The sequence below is a fragment of the Mesocricetus auratus genome, unplaced genomic scaffold (assembly GCF_017639785.1).
Source record: "Mesocricetus auratus isolate SY011 unplaced genomic scaffold, BCM_Maur_2.0 Super-Scaffold_6730, whole genome shotgun sequence".
Taxonomy (NCBI): Eukaryota; Metazoa; Chordata; class Mammalia; order Rodentia; family Cricetidae; genus Mesocricetus; species Mesocricetus auratus.
In genome coordinates, this window is record NW_024429184.1 from 25,221,972 (window position 1) to 25,246,516 (window position 24,545).

General features: G+C 46.9%; 2 protein-coding genes and 1 long non-coding RNA gene across 4 annotated transcripts in view; 2 read left to right on the plus strand and 1 right to left on the minus strand.

Annotated features, from left to right (window-relative positions):
* Rragd (Ras related GTP binding D) overlaps positions 1-1,727 on the minus strand; it is a 36,925-nt gene extending 35,198 nt beyond the window's left edge. The window contains exons 1-2 of one of the 2 annotated variants that reach the window (XM_021233427.2): positions 1,614-1,727; positions 1,046-1,173 (exon numbers count right to left, since the gene is read on the minus strand). In XM_021233427.2, coding sequence (XP_021089086.1) covers positions 1,046-1,173; positions 1,614-1,618 — 133 coding nt within the window. In that variant the 5' untranslated portion in view covers positions 1,619-1,727. Of the gene's footprint in view, positions 1-128; positions 412-1,045; positions 1,174-1,613 lie in introns of those variants that run through there. The other variant, XM_005080840.3, reaches the window with a different exon arrangement.
* A 127-nt stretch (positions 1,728-1,854) lies between these two features.
* On the plus strand, positions 1,855-4,994 carry LOC121137786. Its single transcript, XR_005875080.1, has 2 exons — positions 1,855-1,986; positions 4,145-4,994. It is a non-coding gene; the product is annotated as an uncharacterized LOC121137786 (long non-coding RNA).
* A 10,272-nt stretch (positions 4,995-15,266) lies between these two features.
* Ankrd6 (ankyrin repeat domain 6) overlaps positions 15,267-24,545 on the plus strand; it is a 155,985-nt gene continuing 146,706 nt past the window's right edge. Inside the window, exon 1 of the mRNA XM_040740496.1 lies at positions 15,267-15,357. The gene's annotated coding sequence lies outside the window, so the exon portion shown is untranslated. The remainder of the gene's footprint in view (positions 15,358-24,545) is intronic.

A 24,545-nucleotide genomic window follows, 5' to 3' on the forward strand; every position in this document is an offset into this window, starting at 1 on the left:
CCGACCCCGCTCCCCGCCGCCGCCGCCGTCTGCAGCCCGGCCTCCCCCTCCCCCACCGCGCTCCCAGGACCCGCGCGCGCCCAGCACCAGCGCCCCAGGGACGGCGAGCGCACCGCCGGCCGGCTCACCTCCCTCCTCCGGCCCGCTGTCCAGCTCGGCGTCCGAGGACCCGGGCCCGTCCTCGTAGCCCGCCAGCCCCACCAGCTCATCCTCCTCCTCGTCGTCGCCGCCATCCTCACCCTGCGGCTGCGGCTTGCCCAGCACCTGGCTCATCACGCCCACGCTCGGCTCCAGCGTCCCGCGTGGGCCGAACCCACACACACACCCCCCAACCCCGCACCTCCCCGGGCGAGCCTGGTGGCGCTGGGGGCGGCAGCGGCGCCCAGCCCCCTCCCCGCCGCCGCTGCCGGAGGAGCCAGCCGGAGCGCGGCAGTTCTCCCCGGGAGCGCAAGGGAGCGACTGCGTGACCCGAGTCACCTGACGCTTGTCACACACACGCACCGCCGGGCGCGCGCTCGCCGGCCGCAGCCACCGCTTGCCTGGCGGGGCGCCAGCCAGGGCCACACACGTTCTCCCCCTACAGAGCGCGGGTGTGCAGACGCGCGCACGCCGCCGCCCCCCGCGTGGCCCGGAGGACACCCTTGCCGAGGACCATCCCAACTGCCTCCTGCAGTGCCCCTGGCTTGCACGACGGTCTTCGAGTTTTCTGCCCTCCTAAACTGCCCCCCCAACACCTCGGTAGCCAGGCCCCCACTCCACAGCCTTATTGCCATAGACTCCGGGGCTGGGAGAAATGCACAGCGGCGGGGTAGTTTCGTAACAGTTCCTCCTTAAGGTGCCTTTTAGTTCCCACCAAGAATACTCCCAAATCAACTCTACGTAGACATCTTTCCGAAGAAATGACATATCTCGTGATTTAAATCGAAACATACTACACTAAATAATTCCTCTGCAACCTTGGGGAGAGCCTCAGGTGTATAACGCACTCGGGGTTTTTGTTTTTGTTTTTATGGCCAACTGATAGTGTCTTGGTTTAGTCTCACACAATGTTCCATGTCTTTTGTAGGAGGTGAGGGGCAGCTCTCAGATTGGAACGGTAGCGATGTGGGGTGGGGAGGTGCTTTTTCCTCCTTCGCAAACTTCTCACCGCAGGACACAATGTACCCATCCTTCCTGAAAAGAGAGAAAAAAAAAAAGTCCTGTGCATGAACTTCCTTCAATTAAGCGCATAAGAAAAACATAACAAAAGAAAACAAAACAGCGAGCCAGCCATGTGATCCGATCCCGCAGGTGCCAGAGCTCAGCAGGCGACAAGACAGAGGCAGTTCAGGCCGGAGACTTGTGGCCATGGTCCGGCCTTACTAGGGATCCTAGGAGAAATCTGAGTAAGAATAGGGTTACTAAATCACGACTCAGGTCCTGGATTTCTAGGTGGGTGGCTGCTTTTAACCAGAAAGGCCCTTCTCCAGTTAGAGGCACTAGAACTCCGCATGGCTGCATGATCAAGGTCGTTCCTAAGACACAAAAGTGTTCACTGAAGTGAAGAAACGTTTTGCAGAGGTGTAGGCAGAATTTAGGGAGTCAAGACAGGGATTATCAAGTGGGAAACTCACACCATGTCCAAACTTAGCGGGAGGGAGCCCAGGGAGCCGGAGTTCCGCAGAGCAGCCAGGAAACAGGCCTTACATTCAGTTAGGCAGTCAGCGCTGTTGGAGCCACCCTGGCCCAGCAGATGAGAGAGAGGACTACCCTGGCCTCTCTCCTCCTTCCCTGGCTCAATGCACTCTCCTGGAAATGCCTGCGATCGGTCCAGCACAACCAGAAACCCGCGGGCAAAGGAAGACTGAAACCTGGAGGTGGTCGAGGGGTGAGCCGGGAAAGCGGACCGCTGAAGCAGGTGGGGAAAGCGGACCGCTGAAGCAGGCTTGTCCACTCTCCACACAGGAAGCTGCCTTTTCTGCGCTTCACCGGAACACCATTGCCTCGGTTAGTAGAAATATTCGATGAGAAGCAGACCTCGCTACTCGCTTCTCATGAGCGGTTTTCCTTTCTGTAGAGAAGGGGCTCTGTGGCTCAGTCGGTAGAGTGCCTGTCTAGCATGCACCAGGTCGTAGATTCAGTCTCTAGCACCACCCGACATGGTGTGAGCAGCAACTCAGTGAGACTGAGGTCAGCTTGAAATCCATGAATCTGTTTCAGAAAAGGAAGTCACCTGGAGAGGATAGGGGATGTTTCCCCAGGGCAGCTGTAAAGACTTGCAGCTGTCCCAGAGAGCTGGGCTTTTTCAAGCATCAGGGAGGTCCTTAGGATACAGGCTGCCTAGCAACAGCTCAGATTCAGACCAACCACTCAGACCTACTTGCTGAGTGCGGTGGTCCAGTGAACCTAGGGTCTCCAGGGAGGACAGCTTACAACCCAACACCACCCCTCTCCCCGAAAAGATGGAAATGTGTGATGTTCCTCTGACTTCCTCAGGGAGAGAGCTCTTACTTATTTGTTTATGTGGGTGTGTATGGGTGTTTTGCCTATTTGTGTATCAGTGCACCACCTGAATGCAGTTCCCATACAGACCAGAAGAGGGTTTCAGATCCTCTGAAACTGGAGTTACAGATGGTTGTGAGCCACCACCATGTAGGTGCTGGGAACTGAACTCGGCTCTTAACTGCAGACCAGCACCAAGAAGAGAGCTTTTGTGGAGAACAGTAGCAACAGATCAGAACATATTCCAAGGTATCTAAGAATTGGCTCATTCTTGAGAATAAAATGGACCAACAGCCCTGTCATGTGTTAGGGAGACAGAGGGCAGGACTCATAGCAGCTTGAGGTCCTCCTAACCTTGTAGGGACTTCAGCTCAGGTCAAACCAGGATCGTAGTTTTAAAGTAGGAAAGAATTTCAGGACTTGCCAGTATGAAAGAAAGTTGAGTGATGGGGGAAATCCTCCTGTGTATATGTCTCTCTTTGGTTAATAAATAAAGCACTGTTGGCCAATAGGTGGGAGGAAGCACAATAGGAGGGACTAGGAGTCAAAGAGGATTCTGGGAAATGTGGTCAAGAGTAGGGAGTCGCCATGTGATCCTGGGAGGAGAGGGCGCAAGTCTGGCGTTCTCAGTAAGATAAGACCTTATAAAAATATATATTAGTAATTATGGGTTAATAATTAAGCCAGAGCTATCCATTAAGGAACCATAGCAAATGGCCAATAGCTTCATAATTAATATAGTGTCTTGTGTGTTATTTGGGGTCTAAACGGTGACGGGACTCAGGCAGAAATCCCGAAACAGTTGAGGGTTAAATTACTTGACATTTGGGAGGAGCCAGGAGCAGAGTGTCACCTATACAGTCCTGAGTTGCTAGCTAGACCAGGCTGGCCTCAAACTCACAGTGGTCAGAGATCCACCAAGACTAAAGATGTGCACCACAACAACCAGCCTTTATATAGAGATTTTGTTTTTGTAATAGTTGTGTAATAGCACAACTGACTCCATGGTAGAAATATCATTCAGGCTATGAAATAGCATGTAGATAGCACCACCTGCCAAAACAAAAACAAAGGCCTAATCTGGTCTTTTCAGGTCTCAAATCCAAACAGGTGGCTAACTAAGGTGCTTATTAACACATCAAAGTAGACCCAGGCTGCCAGGTTCTCCCAGCATCCCTCAGTCCCTACCTGTTCAGACCATGGCTGGCATACCCTGCCTCCTACCCTAAACTCCACTCCAGGGTCATATTTACTCTAGATGCTTCCAGATATCTCTGCCTCCGGCTATGCTCTCCCGTTTATCTACAGCAAATTTTCTCATCCACCACACCTAGGAGCAATCATGTCCTTCCTTGCCTCCCTCCCTCCCTCCTTCCTTCCTTCCTTCCTTCCTTCCTTCCTTCCTTCCTTCCTTTTCTTTTTACTAACCTTGCTTTTTGGCTTCTGTAATACTGCTTCTGTCTAATTGTTCTTGTTAACTGAAGTATGTCAACTCAGAACATTGAAGGGAGCCTATGTTTTCCCACCTGTCTGTTCCTGAGGATAGGATTTTCTCGCTCCTGGTTTTGGGACTCTTGCCCTTCCCAATTACTAAAACTATATGGGCCTAAAAGTCCCAGTTAAGTACATAACTTCTGTTCCTAGTTTGAATATTTCTCAACAGGTTTCCACTTCTGACAGACACATTCAAGCATCATTTGCTGACTACAACCTGCTCCTAAAGACTGCTAGCTCTGGACTTGCTGCTGATGTGGACTAGTCCAGCCGACGTGAACACTTCCTGTCTCTTCAATAGAGTCTGCAAACCAGATACTTCTGATAGATACCCCATTGCCTGAATTCCCTTTTTTGCTTTTGACTAGCATTTCAGCCTTCTTGAACCCCTGACAACAAAAGCCCCAAAGTCAGCCTTAAGCAGTCATAGAAAAAGAATACATTCTCCCTTTTCCCTGATTAAGATGCTAAGTCAAAAGGAAACTCCCTTACATAGGAGACAAAATGGCAATAGATACAAATGTCACTCCCCTAGAAAAACCTGTCAGCTAATGGCTTTTAGGGCCTACCCCTTTGAGCCCCTAGCAGGCAGGACCTATGATTGGGTCCTGTCACTGGTACTTCTAGAAGGGAGAAATGAAGGGACCAGACCCTCACCAAGCCCCCTGCTTTGGCAGCCATAAGAAGCTGCAGAAAAGACCCAGCAAGATGTAGGCCTCTGACTCAGCAACATGTGCTGAGCTCCTAGGAAGTCAGATACCCTCCATGTGGCAAGGAACCAATCAGAAGTTAGCTGGTGGGTTCTGGATGCGCTTTATGGTAACAGTGGAGTGCAGAGCATAGCAACTGCCCTGGGAGGACCTATAGGCCATGGTAACCGGTTGACCAATCAACACAAGACAGGTCACCAAAGTCACCAATCCTAAGACTACTGCGGATCCCAGACACTTTCCTTGCTCTACCCCAATAAATTCCCTGCCCCACAGTCCTTAATTAAAGACTCCTTGATTTTCACTGGATTGGGTCTCTTGGTGATTTGGGGGTTCAAAATTTGGGCACAACAACATGTTTTTTGCTTGAAAGCTCACCTTGAGAAAGGCTCAGTGCTACACTGGGATCCCAAACACCCAATGTAGTCACTGGCATGCTAATAAAGACTTTCTATTGGCCTATACTCATGTCTGAGCAGCCTTCCCTGGTGGCTACCCCACAACATTTTTGTTTGTTTATTTGTTGTTGTTGAGGGTTTTTTGTTTATTTGTCTGTTAAACAGGGTCTCACTGTGTAGTCTTGGCTGGCCAGAAACTCTATGTAGACCAGGTTGGTTTGCCTCTGCCTTCTGAATGCTGGGATTAAAGCCATGTCCCCAAGCCCAGTTTGAATATCAATTTTAAGCATAAAGATTAAGACAAAATGAGAGGCTAGGTGTAGTGGTTCATGCCTTTCATCCCAGCACTTGGGTGGCAGAGGCAAGTAGATCTCTGTGAGTTCAAGGCTATCCTATTCTACATAGTGAGTTCCAGGACAGCCAGGGCTTACATAGTGAAACCCCGTCTCAGGGGGAGGAGGGAGAGAGAGAGAGAGAGAGAGAGAGACTTGGGAGTAGAGAGACAGACAGACAGACTTGAGAGTAGAGGGCTTCTTTATGAGAGTGTCATTCTTCATGGTCACAATGTAGGGTTTTAGTGAGGTTTAAAGCTACTATGTTGAAGTGTTTGCTGAGGAACCTATGTGAGATGGCAGGGTGCTTTCTGAGGGGCACTTAATAGGCTTATAATTGATAAGATCACAGGGATCAGGAAGGTAGGATATCTTTACTATAAAGGAAGTCAACTGTCTTGTCTGGTGAAAGGAATAAGGTCCTCCTACCCGCCATCATACACATACAAGCCTTTACCTGAATTTTGCTACTTTAATGCAAAGGAATAGTATTCCTTTGCCAGCAACTTTCACAGAAAACATTAATTGTGTTGGAATCCTTGCTTCTCAGAAGGTGAGAGGCTCCAACCAGACTCGGGGTAAGGGCCCCTTCTCATCTCCCCATATTTTTCTCTTTCTGTCCTGTCTGTCACACAAAGTCAAGGGAAATTAAGTCCTCAGGCATGCTGGACCCTGGCTACATAAATGGAACAGTTGAATACAGGCTTAGAACGCTCTAGTTTAGCATCATTTCAAGGGGCATCTGACAAAGTTTGGACAGACAGGCTCGGAAAAAATATTGGTTACTTTTCTTTAGCTACTGTTATCATTTCAATGCTGTCAGCTTTCAATCAGGAGATAAGGACACAAAGTATAAAAATAAAGTAAAAAACACAGGGATGGAAATTCTAGAAACAATGCTGATTTTAAAAAAGAATCATATATGTAGATTCTTTCAAGTTTCAGTATGAGTTGAGACACATTAGAAGAACCCCTGAAGCTTTTAAGAGACTTTACTGTGGCTCTGGCCAGGGAACTGGCTGCTGCGGTGGCCGTTCGAGCTGGAAATCAGCCTGTCTGTGACTGGCTGTCTCCCAGGAGAGTGCCCTCAAGAATGGCAGCCTGCCTCTCAGCTCCACATGGTTTTTGCTGCTGTCAGAAACCATGGCAGATTGATAGATGCTCAATCAATGGGGGAGGGAGGAAGTTGGAGGAAAGGCAGGGAGGGAGGACGCAGAATGAGGAGGAAGAGAATATGTGGTCTAAATAGTACTAGGATATTTTTTATAGAAATTTCAAGAAGTAATAAGCACCAAGTTTTCTACTCTCCGGAAGACTCAGGAAATGCCAGCGAGGTTCATCTTGAGCTGCAAGAAAGCCGTGAGGAATGAGCTGACAAGGAAGAAAAGGTAACACGCATGCCTCTAATGCCCACATTCTACCAGCAAAGGCAGGGAGATCTGGAGTTCCAGAACAGCCTTGGCTATACACCACGTGCCGTCGCCAACAAATGAAACAGCCTTGGCTATACACCACGTGCCATTGCAAGCAAATGAAACAGCCTTGGCTATACACCACGTGCCGTCGCAAACAAATGAAACACTCAGCCAGGGACCTAGTTCAGTGGCAGGCACTTGTCTAACATCCACAAGACCCTGGGTTCATTCTCCAGCATTCCAGGGACAGAAATAAAAAAGGAACTTCTTGCAGACGCTTCATCCAGGACTTCCCACAGATTTTTTAGGGATAAAATTGGCTACTAAATTCTTATTTTAACTGACTCTTCGTTCTAAAAAAGCCTCCTAACTTTTTAGAGATACTTTGTGGTTTTAGGAAAGATGAACACTATTTCCCATTCAAGTTTTGTATGAATAAAGACACTGTTCCACTATGACGGGAACTTCAAAGTACTTGGCAAGTAATATTTCTCCCACAACTCAGCTCTTGGGAATGTGGGCGTTATTTTTCTCTTCACTGTTTCCTGTTGTCTGTGGACAAAGTATCTTAAGGGATCCCTGAAAAAGTCCTGGGTAGACCAGTGGCAACCTTTGCTGATAGATATCACCTGTCAAGTTTCAAGACATCTCCCTTGATCAAATCTGATCCATCTCATTCCTGAAGGAATCCACAGGCTCTTGTTTCCTATGGAAACAAGACTCTAAAGCATTTTTGATTTCCATTTGAAAAATACATTATTTTTTAACTTTATGAAGTTTAAGATAGCCCTAAAGTACCCAGGTTGCTTCGATTTTTGCAGTCCTGTTCACAATCCCATGTCTCCCAGAATCTTTCCTTTGCTCATCAACATCCACAAAATTCAAAACCAACTCAGTAGCACACAGGATCCAGACTCCCTGTGTATTTCCCATCTTTACGTGACTTTTTTCTTTTATATTACTTTTATTCCTCTTTAAAGACTTTTATTTTATTTTTTTAAAGCTATGTATTTCTTCCTATAACTGCCTAAAAGATAAGCAACGAAAGAGGTCCAGACAATAAAAACCTCTAAACAGGTTCCAGTGTATTTTACATTGCTTATCTTTTTAGCTTTTTCTGTTCCCGTGAGCAAACTCAGTCTAACAATGGCTCTGCTGGCTTCCCAATGTGTGAGAGCAAAGCCTAAAGCTTGAAGCCCAGAGGGAAGTAGGTGACCAAGAACTGTATTCAACCTTCCTAAAGCTCTAGAATGCTGATGCTTGTACTGCAGCGGGCATTTTTGCTTCGTTCCTATTTAGCATACTGACTGCTCCAGGGCTCACCAGCAGACATAAACTCTTAAGGGAACTGTATACTTTCCCCCTGCTTTCTCAGGCCCTACAGGGACATACAGCTTCACAGTGGTATGCCAAAATGTTGTTACTTGTTTTTTGCTCTTAGCTCTTACTCTTAGGTTATTTGGGGGCCTGCCACCCAGCCCCCAATAAATGCACACACCCAGAGGCTTATTATTACTTATATATGCCTGGCTGTAGCTTGGATTGTTTCTTTTTTGGGGGGTGGGTTTCTCTGTGACTTTGGAGGCCGTCCTGGAACTAGCTCTTGTAGACCAGGCTGGTCTCGAACTCACAAAGATGCTCCTGTGCCGTGCGCCACCAGCGCCCGGCAGCTTGGCTTGTTTCTTGCTAGTTTTTCTTAAATTATCCCAACTACCTTTTGAGAATGGCAAAGCCTGGTCCCAGCCTGGGGGAGCCTTTGTGTCCCATCACAGCTGCCTCCACCTAGGGAAATAAATGTTTTATTTTACCAATAAAAACTCGGGAGCCAGATGCTGGGGTGAAAATCTACTAGCTCAGAGAGGCAGAGGAAGCAGCCAGCTGGCCTTCTTCATCTGCCATTGTCCCAGAAAGAGAGCTTCTCTTCCGCTGTCCCAAACCAAAAGGGACCCCAAACTCAAAGTCCTGCTCAAAGTCCCTCCCTACTACTTCCTGCGTGTCTGTCTATCCATCATCTTCCTGACTCCCTCTTACTCTCTGTGGCTACTTCCCGGTAACTAGTTGCTTGCTCTGCCTCTTTTCCTATGGTTGACTTTATTTAATCCTGTTTACAATAAACGGAAAGCTCTTGGATTAAGGGTGTGTACTAGGGCTGTGGCACACCATGACTAGTGGCAGGTTTTTCCAGTAAATAAGGCAATCTCAGGGTTCACAGTTCAATCCCTGAAAAATTGGACTAGCTGGACCATAGCCTGGAAACCATTCTAATAAATCCCCTTTATAAGTTCTGTTCCTCTACAGAATCCTGATTCATACAACGCCAGAGCAAAAGAGTCAAGAGCCTTCAATACTCCAGCCACGCCAGATGTCGTAGTTACTATTCTGTCACTAAGAGGAGACACTATGACCAAGGCAGCTTCTAAAAGAAGGAATTTAATTGGGGACTTGCCTAAAGTTTCACAATGAGGGGCATGGCAGCAGGCAGGCAGGCATGGTGCCGGAGCAGTAGCTGAGAATTTACATCCTGATACGCAGGCAGTAGGCAGAGAGCAAAAACTGGGCTGGTCATGGGAGTTTGAAACCTCAGAGTCCACCCCTGGTGACATATCTTTTCCGATAAGGCCACAGCTTTTTAATTATCCTAAACAGTTCACTAACTAGGAACCAAGCATTCAAATATGCGAGCCTATGGGGGTTATTCTCACTCAAACCACACCAGGTGAGAGGCCAGACTTGTAAATGACAATTTTGGATTGTTCAGCCTAGATGTGAAGCTCATATAACACAGCAGACAGACTTGCTATTGTAACTGAATCCTACACAACCAATCATAGGAACGATGACTGCTGTTTAAAACCATGGACATTTGAGTTAACTGATGGCCATATGCCAGTCCACATGAGGAAAATGAATTGGAGGGTATTGTATGACACTATACTTGAGGAGACATCTACTTACCCCAGAAAGGGAGCTGATGATAGACTAGTGTAAGGATATTAATAATGTCCACCATGGTGAACCAATGAGTTTTATTGGGGCTACATACAGAAGTATGGGTGAGGGATTACAGGAGCAGAAATTACTCAAAGACAGCTGCATCACTAAAAAACCACGCCAGCATGGGTGAGAGCTCACAGAATCTGTATGTCTGGAGCTCACTGCAGGACTTGCAGGCATCTCAACAGGTTGGATAGTGTCTCTTACAGGCAGCTCAGGTGATCCAAGTCTTATATACAGCTCACCTGGTCCCTTCCTCTTCTAGGCTGCTCAGCCCGGAGACCATTAAGTGTGGCCAAAGAGAAATGGAGCAGTGGAAAGGAGAGAAGGAGATTGAGTTGAGACAGATTGTGGAGGCAAGACATGTAAGATGGACTGGATGAGAATGTTCCCCACGGGTTCATGTTTTGGAATATTGCGTCCCCAGCTGGTGGCACTGGTTTGTGAAGTTGAGGGGGTCTTTTGACCTAGGGCTTGCCTAGCAGGCATAAGGTTGTAGGGGCAGAGCTTGAAGGTTTTAGGCCAGCTCCAGGTCCACTTTAGCTGGAACTCCCACTTCCTAGTCAATTCCAAGTAACTCCACACACTATGTTGGACCACAAGCCAAATAAATTATTCTTCTTAAATGGTTCTTGTCAGATATCTTGCCACTAGTTACAGTAAGTAAAAAATAAACTCTTCCTTTTATAGTTGTTTTTGGCCATATTTTATCACAGTAGAAAAGTAACTAATACAAGCATATGCCACTCTTCCAGAGGACCAGAGTTCAATTCCCAGCACCTGCATTGGGTGGCTCACAACCATTGGTAAATTCAGCTCCTAGTCTTTGAAGGCACTTCCATACAGGTGCCCATACTTCTGAACACACTCATAAATTTGTAAATTTTTAAAAATATTAAATCATTACTGTTGTTATTCAGGGTTCAGACTATCTTCCCGCTCAACTGACATGTTTGCTTATGACATCACCATGTTTTTGTTGTTATTTTGTTTTATGTTTGTTTGTTTTGAGATTGATCTCTATTTTACCCAGGCTGGCCTCTACCTCTTGGAGACCAGGGACCTTCCTGTCTCAGTCTCCCTAGTAACGTAATGTTCTCAGGATGTTCATAGAGTTTGGGATAGTGATTGTAGGAATTTCTGTAAGCTGTGACGATCCTATTTGGACAAACCTTTCCCACATTCTTTTCACTCCAGCGCCTCTCCTTTGATGACATTCTTTATTGCTTTCAGCTGCTGCCAGGTGAACTTGTGTGGCTGCCTGTGTGGAATCTCGTCCTGCAGGCTTTGATACTGATTTATCACTGTCAGATTCTGTTCCAAACCTGGCAGGGAAGGCAAAACCAATGATGGCAGAAAATGCCCAGACTTTTCCTGTCTTTCTTTTTTGAAATAGTTATTTATTTTTACTTTAGGTATGTGAGTGTTTTGCCTGCATGCATTTAAGTGCTCTGTGTACATGCCTTGTGCCAGCAGAGGCCAGAGGAGGACACTAGATCTCCTAGAACTAGAGTCATATACAGTTGAGAGTCACCCTGTAAGTGTCGTCAATTGAATCTGGGTCTGCTTACAAGAGCAGCAAGTGTCCTTAACCATTGAGCAATCTCTCCAATCTCTTAAGATTATTTATTTACGTATGTGTAGGTGTGTGTGTCTATGTGTATGTGTGCACACATGTACATTTCATGTCTGCAGAGGTTAGAAGCAGGTGTTAGGTGCCCTGGAGATATAGGAGGCAGTGAGCTGCCCTGATGTGTGTGGGTGATCTAATTCTGGTCCTCTGGAAGAGCAATCAGCATGTTTGTTTTTTCTTGAAACAGGGTTTCTTTGTGTAGCCCTGGCTGTCCTGGAACTCACTCTGTAGACCAGGCTGACCTCGAATTCAGAGATCTGACAGCCTCTGCATCTCTAGTACTGGGTTTAAAGGCCTGTGACACCACTGTCTGACAGCAATAATCACTCTTAACCACTCATCTATTTCTCCAGCTCCCCAAACTTATTTCAGGAGAAAATAAGCCAATAATTCCCCCACCTAGCCCAGCAGCCACACAGAGCATGGGGTACTTTCCTAAGAGAAATGGATACTTAGCTATACTCCCCCCACAAAGTGTATAAACTAGGTATGATAGTGCATGGCTGTGATTCTAGCTCCCTAGGTGGAGGACTGTGAATTCAAGTTCAGCCTGGGCTAAACAGACACTACATCCAACACGAGTTCAGGGACAGACCAAAGGACAGCCCGACACACAGAAAAGCTGCATCTGGGTAGACAGGAAGCTCTGAAGGAGAAACCACAGTGCCCAGAACTCTGCCTGTCTGTCTGTTATATAGAGCTGAGCGTGAAGGTGGAGTTAAGAACTGAGCAAGGGGGCAGGGTTTGCATACTACTGAACAAGGGGGCAGGGTTATTACAGGTGACCAGGCATCAGTAACATCATCCCATTGAAGAAAACAGGCTTAGTGTTTAACAAGCCTGGTTCCTCCAATGCTTTTTGTTAAAGCGGTGCCTCCTACACTCCTCCTGCTTCTCCTGACAAACACACACAACAAATACATACATAAATGCAGCCCAAAGAAAAATATTTTTACAAATATTTATAGGAGATTTATGAATAGCAACCCAACTATGAACTCAAAGGACTAGCAAAACAGCAAGCTGTCGCTTATCGTGTCATGTACTAAGGTGAGGTGGCAGGCTGTTCAGAGTAGCCTGGCTATGCCTGGGCTGACTACTGAAGCAAGGAAAGAGCTGCTGTTGGCTGGGGGCCTTCTTCACACTCAGGAAGATTGAGGAAGATTTAGGGGGTTCTTTTCATTTCTCTAAGCTGTGGCTCCTTGGAGATCAGATCTCCAAGCCAACCCAGCCACTGCTGGAATTCCCATTAATCAAAGTCTGGGAACAAACACAGACTAGTCAGCTCCCAGGCCTTGCAACAAGGCTTTTTGTAGTTTTCTGCAAAATTGCTCTGGCTGCCCATAAATATAGTTTAAACCCCATCTCACTGTGGTTGTGGGAAAGTCTTAAAAGTGAAACATCTGCGTCTTAGGGAGTTTATTCGAGGGACTAGTCAGGAAAACCTTCTTTGTGTTTCAGGTTTCATTAGCATATATCAATTATATTCGACAATTGGTTTCACTCCCATTATTCTCTTGTTCTCCATTTGCTTTCCCTGATCTACTCCTTTCTTCATCCGGCCCCCATTTCTACTTTTGTTCTTTTTTTTAATGACCCCAATCAATGAATTCCATTTGGATTTGTTTACAGGAGCATGGTCCCCCACCAGGGGCCACACCACTGAAGAAAATGCCCACCCCCAGCAGCTGTTAACGGCACATTAATCCTTAGGGAAGGAGGAAAGTTTCTCAGTGCGGCTAAGAGAGAAATAACAGGTTTGAAATGTCATGTGTACATACTTTACCTTGGGAATTCTGGAGCTTAGTTGAGACCTGCTTGCAGAGCAACCTGGAGCGCTATTAGTGGGTATCTAGCCTAACAGCTTCAGGTAGGGAAAGGAAGGGTATCTAGCCTAACAGCCTCAGGTAGGGAAGGACAGCAACTGGGAAAAAATTTCACCCAGAAGGGAGTTTTCACACTCTAAGAAAGAAAACAGCAGGGAGGTCTGTGAAGACAGGGACATTCCCGAATAGTTTTGGAGGATCATGTACTTACCATCTCCTAGGGTAGGTGGGAATTTTGAAGCTTTTTCCTGTTGGATGATTTCAGGAGACAAGAGGGAAACAAATACTCTAAGGAAGAGGAGGGACCTTCGTGTTTTTCTGTCCTTGGAAACCAGCCATATTCCAGAAAGAATAAAAGAAGAGAAAACTGACTTCACTATAAACTTATCCCCAGCCTCAAGTAGGATTGAAGCTTCATTTTCACAGTTCCACCTCTGTTTTTGTGAGCAAAAGTTTCAATGAGATTCAGTCCTTCAATCATCCTTCTTTCTTCCTCTCCCCATCTTCTCTTCTTTCTCGTTATTTTATTCTTTCTTTTCTCTCTATTTTATTTGAGACAGAGTCTCACTCTGTAGCCTTTGCTGCCCTGTAACTTGCTATGTAGCCCAGGTTGGTTTAGAACTTGTAGCAATCCTCCTGCTCCTGCCTCTTGAGAGCTGAGATTATAGGTGTGTATCACCATGCCTGGCAACAAGACTTTATGGAATAAGCTGAAGACTTGCCATCTCAAGGTATACCAAATCAGCATATCGAGTCTGTCAAGTAAAATGAAATTGATTTTCCAAATGTACAGTGAGAGCTGGGTGTTGGTGGCCCATGCCTTTAATCCAAGCACTCGGGAGGCAGAGGCAGGAGGATCTCTGTGAGTTTGAGACCAGCCTGGTCTACAAGAGCAAGTTCCAGGACAGCCTCCAAAGCCACAGAGAAAACTTGTCTCGAAAAACCAACAAAACAAAACAAATCTGCAGTGAGCCGTGGAGATACTCTTTATTTTATTTTTTGTGCAATGCATGCATGTGTTTATGCCTGAGCACATATAGAGGCTAGAGGAGAATGTCACCTCAGCAGTCTGCCTGCCTGAGTCCCCGGTTGCTTGGGTTATAAAGGCTCAAAGCCATGCCTGGCTTTTTTGGTCCTTCATTCATCAATTTACTCATTCGTGTGTGTGTGTGTGCGCACGCGCACTTGCTTTTTTTAAATTGTTGCTGGGGATTTGAATTCGGGTCCTCATGCTTTATCAGCAAGCATTTACCCACTGAACTCCTTCCTAGTCTGCCCTTGAGGATTTATTTGTGTACATAGCATTCACATAATGAGGCAGGGAATGACATTGATTATCTGCGCCTGGTCATTGGGGTTACTATGAATCTGAATACAGACACTCTTTGAAGTAACCTTTGGCTTACATTTGGCTGTGTCCCCCACTCCCGTAAATCTCTTACTAACATTTTTTTCTCTTCTTTTTGAGGCAGGGTCTCACATAGGCCGGGTTGGAGACATTTGTGGAGAGTAACCCCCTAGTTTTTGCTGCCCAGGGAGCTCTTGTAGGTACTGAAAAAGTAGCTGTGGAAGAGCGAGACAAAAACATTCCAGACAACAGCGTGTGAGGCGTACTCGGCGCGGTCCGCCTCGGGGTGGAAGCGGGCAGAGGGTTCGCTGCTTCCTCGGTGTTGATCTTTCATCTTCCACCGCTCCAGCCGGTCAGTTTATGCATGGCCGCAGGTGGAGGCCTGGAAGGTTCTCCGCTCGGCCCTCTCCTTGGATGTGCCTGGTGCTGCTGCAGAAACAGCCTTCAGCGGCTGTCCTCCTGCTGCACGGGACGTGGGCCCCAGCAGCACCACTCGGGTGTGGGGTTCGAGTGGGCCGCGCAGTGACCGGCGGCCGCTGAGGGGCGCTGCAGCCCTGCGGACAGCAGGGTGGGGCGTGGCCCGTGGGGGCGTGGCCCGTGGGCGTGGCTGCGTGGCTGTAAGGCATCCAGACCTGGCGCGGCGAGCGCGGGGCGAGCGGCTGCTGGCAGGGAGTGCAGCGGCCCGCGAGCTCCGTGCGGAGCGGCCGGCCGGCGCGGGAGAAAAAGGTACCGGGCCATCACCGGCTCCTTCGGGTGCTGGTACTCCTCAGGGGTCGCTCTTGGGGACACCGGGAGGGGACGCCGCCGGCAGGGGCCGCGCTCCTTGCTAGCCTTCCCGCTCCAGGCGCTCTCGGTTGGTGTCGCGCGCGTGTGTGGCTGCAAGCCCTGCAGACCCTCCGGCCGCCCGGGGCGACGCCAGTTTCCACTGTGGTTCCGAGTGCAAGCGAATCAGTGCGGCCTCAGGGCCTGGTGCGCGGCCTCTCGGGCTCAGGCTTCCCTCACTTGCCTAGGGCATTGAGGTGTGGCGCTTCCTGTAGATTTGGGGAGCTGCAGGGAAGGGGAGCAGTATTGGTGACCCAAAAGGAGTTGCACTTTGTAAAGCTGGCCAAAAACGTTCCCCCGAAGTGCATTGAAAGGATTCACGTGGTGTGTGTGTGTGTGTGTGTGTGTGTGTGTGCGCGCGCGCGCGTGTATTTGCTGGCCACTTTGGTGGCATGAGGCTGAGTCGTGAAGCCACCAGTTAGGTTGTGTGATTGAAAAACCCACACCTTTAAGCCTTAATTTTTAGAACTGTGAAACGAAAGCGTCATACATATCCCTCTAAGTTAGCATCGTACTTTCCCATGCCAGGCATGCTTCCTGTGAGCATCTTGGCTGATGGTAGCCATTATGTTAAGCTGATAGAAATCAAACGTAATGAAAAGAATTTGGACAATGACCAGTCACACCCAGGTGCAAGGTTGTCTCACGTGCTCTGATTGACATCGAGTAACAGTTTCTCATCTTTAAAATAGTAGCTGCCATAATTAAGTTCCTGTGTCATTCCCACTGTGTGCTTAGCATATGATGAGTGAGGTGGTTTTTCTCTTTATACTAAGAATACAATGGGCAGAGGATGGCTCAGTCGGCAAAGACTCTTGCTACCAGACAACTTGAATTTGATCCCGGGAAGGTTGGGCAAGGTGGAGTTTACTCACAAGTTGTGTCCCCTGACCTTATGGACTGTGGTTCCTGTAAGCCTTTGGGGCGGATCGGGATGGAACAGGAGTGGATCAGGTATTCTGGCACTCGGGAGTCACAGAATACTGAGTGTTACACAGCTCAGGTGGAAAGGTATCCTGGAGCTCGGGAGCCAAGGACTACCACAGGTTGCAGTAAGCTTAGCTGCTTACAGCCCAGCCTCAGGGAAAGGCTTCCCCAGTGTATCGGCTCGGCTCCAGCAGGACAGGGTCTTCCAGATGGGGATGTTCGTCCAGTGTAGCAGTTTTGCTCGGTAGAAGTTGCTACAGTTCAGCTCTGTTCCCGGAGAATGGAGAGAAGAGAGCAGGGAGCAGAGTGTAACAACTCCGCTCTGCCAAGGGAAGGTTTCCCTGGCAAAAATGTCACAGCCCTGCTCGCTCTGCTCTGCCCAGGGTTGTCTCTGCTCTGTCGCCGCAGCTGCAAAAGAAGATCTTCACACAAAGCTCATTGAAGGGGTTTATTGGGAAGGAAGAATCCAGGAGAGTGGCTGCCCTCTGCCAGAGTGGCAGAGGACAGCCTGGTAGCCGGAACAGACACAAGCTGAACAGATGCAGGGTTTATATAGGGCTTCCAGGGTGGGGATTGGTTAGATTTTAATGCTGAGCTCAGATTGGCTAGAGCTCTGCTCAAGGATTGGTTAGTTTTCTACACAGTATTAGGGTCAGATTTGGCTCTGGTTTCAGGGCCAAAGTGTTTCTTTCTCTGGTCCTTTTTAGCCTTTTGTCTCCAAGTTTAGGGCCAGGGTGCATTTCTTTCACTGACTCTGATTCCAGGGACAAAGTGTGTTCTTTTGGGACTGGTTTCAGGGTCAGGGTACATTTCTTTAGTTCTGGTTGCACGGCCAAAGTGTGTTTCTTTGGCTCTGCTCGGGGTGTGTTTCTTTGACTGGCCCCTTTTCCCTACAGTTCCTCTACACACAGCATAAAGAAATATCTAAAAATAAGCTAGGAATTCATATTACAATTAGGAGGGTTTTCTGCTCTTTCAGGTTGGGGAGAAGGGGCAGATGGAGGGGGAAAAAGGAGGGAAAATTAGAGATCAGAAAATAGTTGCTCAGTGTTGAGAAGTATAACGAAAGATGATTTTTTAAAAGAACTAAAACCATCACAATAAACATGCTAGGTTTAGCGGGCTGGAGAGATGACTCAGCAGTTAAGAGCGTTGGCTGCTTTTCCTGAGGACCCTGATTCAATTCCCAGCACCCACATAGCGACTCAGAACTTCACAACTACCTGCGACTCCAGTTCCAGGGATCCAACACCCTCACCCAGGCAATGCAAACAAAACACCAATGCACATCAACAAAAATAGATGAATAAAAGAAAAATGTTAGGTTTGATGGTACAGACCTGTAATCCCAGCCCTCTAGGATTAAAAGAAAAATGTTAGGTTTGGTGGTACAGACCTGTAATCCCAGCCCTCTAGGATTAAAATAAAAATGCTAGGTTTGGTGGTACAGACCTGTAATCCCAGCCCTCTAGAGGCTGAGACAGGATCATCAGTTTGAGGCCAGCCTGGGATGCACAGCAAAACTCTGTCTTAAAAACAAAACAACACAGCAACCTTATTTGTAACTCCTCGTTTGTCTGTGGTGGCACTGAATATAAACCTTAGCCTCCCCTTCAGATGATCCGTGTTTTCAAAGCCTGGCTTGCATATAAAAGCCAATTGCTTGTTCTAAAACTCAGCCTAGCAACAAGGTGCACTTCTGATTCCCAGTGCCCTCTGTTCTGGTATCTTCTGAAATCATATGCCCAGAGACATGTAATACAAGAATAACTAGCATGCAGGAGTCCCCATCACCCCGCTGAGGAGCCAGAGCAGTAACTACCCCCATCAAATCACTGTTCTGGATTTTGTTTTAATTCCCCCTTTGCTGCTAAATGAAAAACTCCAGGGAAGGGAAATGTCCAAACAAGTATTTCCGAAACAATTTAGTGTACTCTCAAGTTAAAAGCAGGATATCAAGAGTAAAACGGAAGGCAGGAAGGCTTACTGCCTGAGTGCTGGCTTCCCTGCGTGGACTCAGGGTGTGTTCAGTCTGTGCAGAGACCCTGTCTCTCCCAGCACACTTGGAGGCTCTAATTTAAAAAGCTTGCTTGAGTCCCTAAGAATTTGGAAAACAGTAATTTGTGTCTCGGTAAATTTTATAAAAATACCATTATCCAGGGAACAGCGTTCGGGCTTTAAAGGGTTAAGCTGACCGAGCGTGACCTTTGAAAATGGCTTTAGCCCAGACACTTCTTTTTTCTTCTTAGTGTGCCTGTGCTGCGATTTTATTTCTTCAGGACCACTCACCACTCTCTTCAGGGGTTCTGTTTTCTTCTCTTCTTTCTTTGACTCAGGGTCTCTGGTGTATCCCTGCTGTAGAACTCACTGTGTAGACACCAGCAGGCTGATCTTGAACTGTAGAGTTCCTCCTGCCTCTGCCCCCCCCCGAGTGCTTTCCTTCAGTGACTGTCAGAGCTCTGAAGTCTCAGTTGAAGGAGAGATTCGTGGAGTGGGCTTGGCGTCCTCATTGTGTAAGGAGTTCTTCATGGTCTTCTTAGGTTTAAGTAATAGGAGTGGGTAATAGGGAGTGGGTGAAAACAGCTAAGTATTGAGATTCAACTTGAAAAAAAACGAGGCATGTAAAAATTGCATTTACTTATTTAATTAAAAATATTTTTGAGGGCTGGAGACATGGCTCAGAGGTTAACAGCACTGACTGCTCTTCCAGAGGTCCTGAGTTCAATTCCCAGCAGCCACATGGTGGCTCACAACCATCCATAATGAGATCTGGCGCCCTCTTCTGGCTTGCAGGGCCAGGATGTTGTATTCATAATAAATAAATCTTTAAAAAAATATTTTTGAAATTTTTATTTTATGGATATGGGTGTTTTGCCTGCATGCAAGTCTGTATACTGCATGTGTGTGGTGCTCCTGGAGGTCAGAAGAGGGGACTGGAATTACATGATTGTGAGCAGGGTGGGTGTTGGAAATTGAACCTAAGTCCTTTGGACGAGCAGCAAATGTTCTTAGCTGCCAGCCGTCTCTCCAACCCCATATTTACTTATTTAGAGGCAGGTGTTGCTGTGCGGCTGTGCTGGCCTCATGACAGTCCTTCCTGCCGTGAGTGTTTGGGTGACTGGCTTCTGTTGTTTTGGAGGAGCCTGTCACTAGCAGGATGCCTGTGCCTGTCCTGTGTCGTGTCAGGGCACCGCCACCTCGTTTCCTGTTCCACAGCACTTTGTCACAGCCAGCTCTGAAGTCCACCTTTTCAACGACATGCTGTGTGGGTAGGGATTCAGTGCTTAAGCTGGGTCCTGCACTGGGGAGCATGTCCTGGACATTATGCTGGCACTCAGATTGTTAAATGTACTGGGTCACTCCTGTGAATTATAGCTGCAGAATCCCCAGCCCAAGAAGATAGAATAGTACTCCAACCCAGAAGGCGATATGGTGAGTGACAGGTACAGACTCTATGATTTTACACCACACCTAGAGTAGTCAAATTTATAGGGACAGAAGATCAATATTGGTTAATAGCAGGTGGGGGAGAACATGATTGGAAGTTACATACTATGTGACTTTAATAATATTTGTAAATTATGTATTACTTTTAGATTATAATATAATTATATCATTCTCTCCCTGGTAGTACTTTAAAATGAAATTTAAGAGTAAACATTTCTGTTCAGGATGTCTCAGAACCAGACTGTACCAGGCCACTGACTGCAGGGACAGTTCAGGGTGCCCTGTCCCTTCCTCATGTAAGACATAGTTGTGTTCTTTTTGAAAGGCAAGTGTCTGTGTTATTTACTAGTGGGCTCCAGTGTAGGGATGAAAGTCAGCTGAGCCCTCCACCCCTGAGCTGGGGACTGAACCCAGGGCCTCCATGTATGCTGGGCAAGTGCTCCTCCACTGAACTGTAGTGCTAGCCCCTGAAATTAATTAAATTTCCCCCAAGAAGATAAACCTGAACTATCAGGCTGCCTTTTGTTTATTGTTTGTTTCAAATGTATTTGCACAGTATATTCTGCCTTGTTCAGTATCCAGTGGTTAAGGAAGCATTTGCATATTGTTAGAGAGACTGTGAAACACCAATTAGAATTTGCCTAGCACACAGCTGTTCCTGTCACTGAGGCTTTTATTTTATTTATCTAAAGTGGTAAAATTGCAACTTGCATGTAAGATTCTCCTCTATTTGCCTACACATTGGAAACCTTTTAGTAAATTGTACTTATACTCTGCCACCCAGATACATACTTCTGAGGCATGCTATGTTATGCATGGTAGCACACAGTTCTAGAACTTAGTGACTTAGTCCAGGGAGAGTATTTATCCAGTGAGCTCGTAGTTTACACAAAACCATTTGGTTATTTCAGGCTAGGCAGCTCTCCTGGGCAATTCTCCTCATGGCAGTCAGGGGTCAAGGTGCTCTCTTCTTACTGATGCCACCACTGAACTTGTGGTTTCCAGTCACTCAAGACAGAAGAAAGCACAGAGGCTAACCACACTGACTCCACCAGCCTGAGGAGCACCGCTCTGCTCATATAAAGTTGACCAGAGCCAACTGCATGGCTTTACCTGATTTCAAGGAGTACTAGCCTGGGCAGCTATGGTGATGGAAGGATAGCCATCTTTTATAAACATAGGCTTGACTTCACTTTGGAGGTTGAAGCAGGAGGATTGAAAGTTCCAGGCAATGGAATAAGATCCTATCTCAAGAATATGCAAAAGAACCAAAACCCCAAATAGGCCAGTCTTCTTACTGGCCAATTAATTGTAACTGTACTCATACATAGACACACATGCACATGTACATGCACCTGTACACACACACACACACACACACACACACACACACACACACAGTTTTCATAGTGTAGGTGACATCTTCATATAGGACATAATAAGATGGGTCGAACCATTTAAGTTCAGGTATTAATTAGTGACTGAAGAACATTGGCTTTCTTCAGTCATGTGACCGTAGAGAATCATACATTTAAGAAGAAGGAGTGAAGATGGAGATTAGCCCAGGACAAGAATATGCATGTCCTGGTGGCTTCTTAACTGTTATCATAACAGTTTAAAGGACTTAAGACTGCCAGCAGCAGGGGAGGGCGGGACTTGTTTCACCTCAAAACAAAGTCTTTAGCATGGAATGTGTTACATAATCACACAATGTGTGTGTCATTTTTACTTATTTGCTTTTATGGGAAACTGAAGTTATATAATTTGGTTTGTCTTAATTGCTTGAAGTAAATTTATGCCAGGAAACCCTGTTTAGCTCTATCTAGTGTCTGACAGTTAAATGTGGGACATACTAAGGGGTTAAAATAAGGACATATGGTCATGTGGAAGACTCTGGTAACCAGTTAACCAAAGAGGAGCCTTAGGGGTGTGTTTCCGTGAGCTCTCAGCTGGGAGCTCTGTAACAAAAGACATAAGGGAGAAACAGAAACTTATTGCATCCTTCTTTTCCCTTTTGTGACAGGGTCTCTCTCTTATGTAGTTCTAGATCCTAGAACTCGCTCTGTAGACGAGGCTGGTCTCAGACTCACAGAGATCCACCTGCCTCTGCCTGTTGAGTGCTGGGACTAAAGGCGTGCGCCAGTACACCCGGGCCCACATGCCTGTTGTACAGAAAGGTGGGAGGAAACTCAGGGTAGTAGGGAATTGTCACAGGGCCTGCAACGAAGAGCAGTTCAGCAGTGACAGGAGGCCACCCAAAGGAAAGGACCTTCATTTAGGGCTCGTAAATTGTTGGAGGGCTAAAGGCTTAGCACAGCTTTTCAAGGTAGAGTCCACTGATGTCTTCTTAAACTTTTATAAGAAGTTAAATGTTTTTTCCCAGTAAAGAGGGCAGGGGAGGCACCTTGTAAATTTATGTTCTGGTTTTACAGCTTTACACAAGTCCAAGGAGGGCAGAGAGCTTTGCTTGCTTGGCTTACTTAGTTACTTTCCATTAGAAACTGTTCCTATGCCAAAAATGGTGTGTGTGGAGGGGGCAGCTTCTGTTGACTTTCTCTGAGATTAATGATACACTGGGTGGGGTGTTGTTGGGAGTTTATAGGGGATGGGAGGGGCACACTAGATCAGAGGGTCAGCAATGACACCTGTTGGACAGCCTAGCTCTCTGCTTGTTGGTTTTTTTTAACATTTATTTATTGCCCTAGACAGTTGTTGTAGCAGGTCTGGATTGGCTTCTGGCTTCCAGCAGCCTTACTATCTTGCTTACTTGATGGGAGACCTTGGAACAAAGAGGGCAATATCCAGTGGCATTAATTTGCAGCATTCTGAACACAACAGTGGGTTTACTCCATAAATTAACTCGCTCACTGCCTGAGTTCACCTGTACAGACAGCTAATGCTTCACTCAATCAGTGGGACAGTTGGAACTGAGGCTTCAGGGAACGTGTGTGGCTGATGTTGGGGCTCGGGATGCCTCTTGATCTAAGTGAGCAAGTTCAAGTAAAAATTAGCACTGGGCCAGCTGGTTCTTTCAAAAATCAGGCCAGGTGGCTCACATTTAGCATTGGGATAAGGGGACAAGAATCTGAAGTTCATGCTCATCTTAAGCCATACATGCAGTTTCCTGGTCATCAAATGTCCTGTCACCAGAAATTAAACCTGAAAGTAAGAATCAAGGTGAAGGTTCACAGCAGGCGTGTGAGGAAGAGCTTAAATGGGAGCTCTCCAGGCCAAGGATGCTTGCTGGACCATTTGTGATGCTTTTAATCCCTGAGTTATGTGATACCAAATACATGACTTGTTCTTGGGATCTTCTGTTTCCTTCTAGGTGTCATTCAAGAACTAGAAGAGCTGTAAAGACCAATAATAGATAATAGGAATCTTCCTTTGTATCTGTCGGATTTTTATGCAATATGGGGGGAAAGTGGGACCTAAGAAATACCCTGTGGTGGGTACTTTTTATGCCAACTTATACAAACTGGGGATGTCTGGGAAGGGATCTTAATTGAAATAAATACTCCCTGTAGGAAAGTCTGTAGGGCGTTTTCTTGATTGATGACTGAATTGGCAGGGCCCAAGTCACTGTGGGCCTACGTCTCTCCTTCACAGCGCTGGTTGCTCTTTAGGAACTAGAACTTCTTTGCTTTCCATGACTAAACCCTTTTTTTTTTTAAAAAAAAAGCATACTCCTATCTTTAAAAAGAATATTCATCATTTTGATATGCTAGAACCATTGTCTAGATGCTCTGTGCAACTAGGTCCTAAATTTGTCCTAAATTGACAAAGTCTATTCTTTCTTTGATGAAGGGCATTGTACTAACTATTTGCTGGCTGCCTTGAAAGTGACCATGTTTCTGTGTTTGACAATAAAACATAAAAAAAGCACTGCCCATTTTTGCTGCAGACCTGTGTGCCCCTTGTTACCATGCCATCCCCCACCCTTTGGAATCCACTTAATGCAGGGGCATTTACTTTCAGAGTAAAAGAATACATCTTAAAGACATGTTCAGTGTGTGCTCTGAACTTCCAGCTAACTCGAGTATCCCAGTATCGCAGGGCATATTTCTGATGAGCATTGATGAGGGATGTGTTCCTCATCAATGATGGGATGAGCATCCCCCAGACCTGAGCGAACAAAGCCACATCATACCTGATGGGTTTTGTGTAGAAACAACACCAGAGGCTGTGAGTGGACAGTGTTGCCCCGTAGTTCTGATGCAGGAGGGAAGTTTAAGAACTGGGCTCTGAGCATCACTGCACACAGGCCAGACTGTCAATTAGGCCTGAGTGTTTGTCCTGGTTGAACAGGGAGGCAGACTCGCTGCTCTCCCCCAAAGCGGTTCCTCTGCCTGAAAGCAAGCAGACTTTTTTTTTTTGAGGCACTTGTTTTCGTCCTCATTTTTCCCCTTGTAGTTAGCATTTTGTAATGTATCCGAGAATCCAGGTCCCACATTCAAACCTGGCTGATCGCCTCCCTTGAAAATGGACAACAGTGATGCCTTTACAGGGACTCTGTCTCACGAAAGCCTGGCTGACCTAAAGAGAGGAGAGCAGAGTTGGCCACCAGCAAGCGTGGGTCTGATTTCATGTCTGAGGGCAGCCTTTGTGCCCCTGCCAACTGCTGCTCCGGCTGGTTGGGCTGCCCTTTTCTTTTTCTGGTCACTGGCCTCAGTGGTTTAGACTGATCCTCTTTGACCGCCCCTTGCTCCCATGGACCT